General features: G+C 37.3%; 1 protein-coding gene across 1 annotated transcript in view; it reads right to left on the bottom strand.

Moving 5' to 3' along the window:
* Nucleotides 1-671, bottom strand: part of LOC107660124 (PI-PLC X domain-containing protein 1-like) — a 4,620-nt gene extending 3,949 nt beyond the window's left edge. The window contains exon 1 of the mRNA XM_016449359.1: nt 566-671. Within this exon, the coding sequence (XP_016304845.1) occupies nt 566-653 (88 nt within the window). The 5' untranslated portion in view covers nt 654-671. The remainder of the gene's footprint in view (nt 1-565) is intronic.
* Between the last annotated feature and the right edge of the window lie 3,336 nt (nt 672-4,007).

The following is a 4,007-nucleotide window of genomic DNA, read 5'->3' as shown; positions in this document are numbered from 1 at the left end:
GGCATCTTTTTTGAAGCTGCCAGCGTCTGTTTTACATTATAATCCTATGGAGTTAACCGTGTTTTCAAAAAAGTCCCGAATGCTTTTTAAAACGCCACCGCCGGCGTTAAAATATGCCACAAACCGTGCATCATTCAACCGGAGCTCCTGGACTAAATTGTTGTAAGCACCATACTGTTTCCTTCCCCGTATAATGTCGCGCACCCACAAACATCGTTGTGAACCAACATTCTCCTCCCCGTTAACTGCAAAAGGCAACGCAAGAGCCAACTTTTTACTCTTTCGCGACATTTCTGCAGCATATAGCACTAGGCTACTGTTGCAGCTGTTATAGCAACAAAAGACGCCCTCGGCTGCTATTTGTAACCAAAACGCTGCCAGCTTTTTATTTTACTAAAAAAGCACTCTTGTCAACTTTTTCTTGTCAAAAAAGATGCCAAGTGTGAATTCACATGCCTAAATGCTATTGAATTAATCTATTAGCAAAAAGTAGGAAGATGGTTATTCATATCTGACAGCTTTACATAATAGTCTGGCAGCTGTTGTTAATATTCACATTACTTACCTGGAATAGCAAGTTGGCTCAAGGGGATTTTTGTAAATTTCTCATTAAGGTTAGCCATCCAGTCAGCTAGACTCTCCGTTTCAGCCATTTTCTTGTTCTTGTCCAATTTTTCAGTGGTACAAAGCCCTGGGGGGGGGTTTGTGGTTTACAGCTATCCAAGCAGACGGTCTAGGTAAGTATTATCACATCATACCATACATATTTGTGTCCTGTTTGTGTTTGACAATCACAGCATTCTGATTGCACTGTTTTTATATGTAGTTTAGACAACACCCTCTGGTTGGGTCATTATCAATTGCTCATCCATATTCAATGGGTCCCTCCCAAGTTTTCTTTCAGTTCCTCTAGATTGTAAGTCTTGTGTATGGGAATATTTTCTGCGTCTTAAGAAGAGAGAGGTCTACAAATTCACCTCAGCATAAAACACAGACTCTCTATTGCCATTTTCCAGCAAATACTCCCAAGAATTTCTCAAGAAAGTTTAGATTAAGATTTTTTTTTGAAAGAAATCAATGAAATCGATTATTTTATTCAATAGGGATGCATTCAATTGTAAAAACTGCAACAACTTAAAAGATTAAAAGCTATTCACCAGAATCATGAAAAAGGATCAGTTCCCACAAACATATCATGCAGCACAATTGTTTTCAACATTGATAATAAGAAACGTTTCTTGAGTACCAGATCAGAATTAGAATGATTTCTGAAGGTTCATGTGACACTGAAGATTGAACTTGTTACGGAGAGAGCAGAGGAAGCGTGCGGATCCATATGCAGAGCTTTATTCACAGGCGTGGTCACAAACAGGCATGGGTCAATAAACAGCAAACAGACATGAATGAGGCAAGACAAAGAGTATTCCTAGGGGAGGCGTGGGTCATCGATCGGCGAACGTAATCCAGAGGGCATGACAAAAGGGGTAATCTGTAAACACGAGCTATAGTCAAAGGACCGGAAAACAGGCAAGGCAAAACTACACTAAGACTAGGACTTGGAAATAAACAATGGCTAACGAAATGGCTCCGTAACGTAGCTATCACTGACTAGCGATATGTGCATACAATACTCGGCGTTGAATGGTGGTGTGAGACTGATTTATATAGTGTGTGTTATTGGTAGCAGCTGTGTGTGATTGGTTTCAGGTGAGCTTGTGATTAGTGCAATGGAGCATGGGAAATGTAGTCCAGGGTGATGTGTAACAGTCTGTAACTGGTGGTGAGTGAACGGAAGTTTATAGACCGGATTCGTGACAGAACTAATGGAAGCTGAAAATTCATCTATGCATCTATGATTTTTATTTTAAAATAGAAATCAGTAATTGTAATAGCATTACTACTGTTTTATATGCAGACTTGGTGAACATAAGACTCAAGAGTTTCAGTTTTCCCAAAAAGTTAGTATTACATTTCTTTATAAAAAACACAATTTCTTGTCCCAATAAATGTTATCTATTTATTCAATCTAAAATGTTCTACCCTTAACAAACAGTTCTACGACAATTTGTAGTTTTCGCTAACACAGCTAATTCACTTCCTTTGGCAGAGGTTATTTTAAACTGTTTGCAAACGTTGCCATTTTGGAGCATTGGCAAACAAACTCAAGACTGTACTTGTTTAAGAGGAATGAAATGCAAGTGAACATGCAAAAGAACACCATGTATGAATTAACACTAAAGCACAATGGTCATTTCTATTATTATTGGGTAAATATTAAACTGCAATGAAATGCATATCATCCAAAATATTAAATGTCTTTATTCGCATCTGTTCTTTATTGCTTGTTGATGAATTGATGATATTCATTGATGATATTGTTGACTGATGAATTAACAGATGTTGTAAGTAGTTACATACATTTTTGTGAGGATATGCTTATCCCTCAAAAACTGTGCAAACTTTTGCTAATACAAAGCCATGGATAACTAAATCTATAAAGTCTCTTATGATTGAAAGAAACAAGGCATTTCATGCAGGTGGCTTGGAAAGGAAGCATGATTTGCAAAAACAAATAAAGTGTGAAATTAGGAGGGCTAAAAATAAGTACAAGGAGAAAGTAGAGGGGGATCTTAGAGGAAGACTTGGCTCTGCCTGGGAGAGTATGCATACTATAACTGGATCCAAGAGTAAAAGTAATGCCCCCATAAAATTGGTTGGTTATCAATCCGATATTCAGCTGGCACAAGAATTGAATACTTTTTATACTAGATTTGATGTGGAGGATTTTACTAGTGAAATGAGTGTGCTTAGGAATGCGACTGTGTAATATGGAGTGTACATTTTTCAATCAGCAGGATGTTATAAACGTTTTAAAAAAGTTGTGGAAAAAAGCCATAGTTGTGCCTGTAGGGAAGACAAGTTATCCTAAGACTCTAAATGATTTTAGACCTGTTGCTCTGACATCATTGGTGATGAAATGTTTTGAGAAATTTGTCAGGGATGAACTTTTATTGAAAACTCAAAGTCTTTTAGATCCGTTGCAGTTTGCTTACCAGGCCAGAAGAGGAGTTGAGGATGCCTCATCCAGCTTTTAATACTATTCAGCCCCATGCTTTAGTAAAGAAATTAATTTCAGAGTTTAAATTAGAATTTAAGATAGTGGGGTGGTTATTCGATTTTTTAAGTGATAGAATGCAGAGAGTGAGAGTAAACAGCACCTTTTCAGACACCCTAATTACATCCACAGGTTCTCCCCAAGGATGTGTTCTCTCACCCTTGCTCTACATTTTATATACTAATGATTGTGTGAGTAGACACACATACAGGTTCATTTTAAAATTCGCTGATGATACTGTTATTGTTAGTTTGTTGACTGGGGATGAGAATTGTCATGGTCCAGTGGTGAATGATTTTATGACATGGTGCGACAGTGCCTTCTTGCAAGTAAACATAAAAAAGACCAAAGATATGGTAATTGATTTTAGATCCAGTCCTTCGTCTCCTCAACCAACTAGAGTAAAATGTCAAATGGTGGAATGGGCCAGCAGTTACAAGTACCTTGGGCTTATCATTGATAATAAATTACGTTTCAATACTCATGTTGAAGCAGTATGCAAAAAAGGCCAGCAATGGTTACACTGTCTTCAGAGGCTCTCTACTTTTAGTATCAGTAGGACTCTTATGACCATGTATTATAAATCTTTTATTGAATCGGTACTTTGCTTCTCTATATGCTGTTGGTATGGTAACGTAAATGTTAAACATCAGAACTCTTTGAATTGCATTGTCAATCAAGGTAGTAAGATTATTGGCATTAAGCAGACTGGGTTATAGCTTTGATCGGTTTGTCTTACAGAAAGCTAGAGCTATTCTTGCAGATTGTTCTCATCCACTGTTCCATGAGTTTAAAATGCTTCCTTCTGGTATACGTTATAGTATGCCTAAACTTAAAAGCAATCGGTATAGACATTCTTTATTCCCACTTCTGTCTTTTAAATTTGTAGGAT

Source organism: Sinocyclocheilus anshuiensis, unplaced genomic scaffold, assembly GCF_001515605.1.
Source record: "Sinocyclocheilus anshuiensis isolate Anshui unplaced genomic scaffold, SAMN03320099.WGS_v1.1 scaffold55, whole genome shotgun sequence".
Taxonomy (NCBI): domain Eukaryota; kingdom Metazoa; phylum Chordata; class Actinopteri; order Cypriniformes; family Cyprinidae; genus Sinocyclocheilus; species Sinocyclocheilus anshuiensis.
This window is presented reverse-complemented; position numbering and strand designations above follow the sequence as displayed.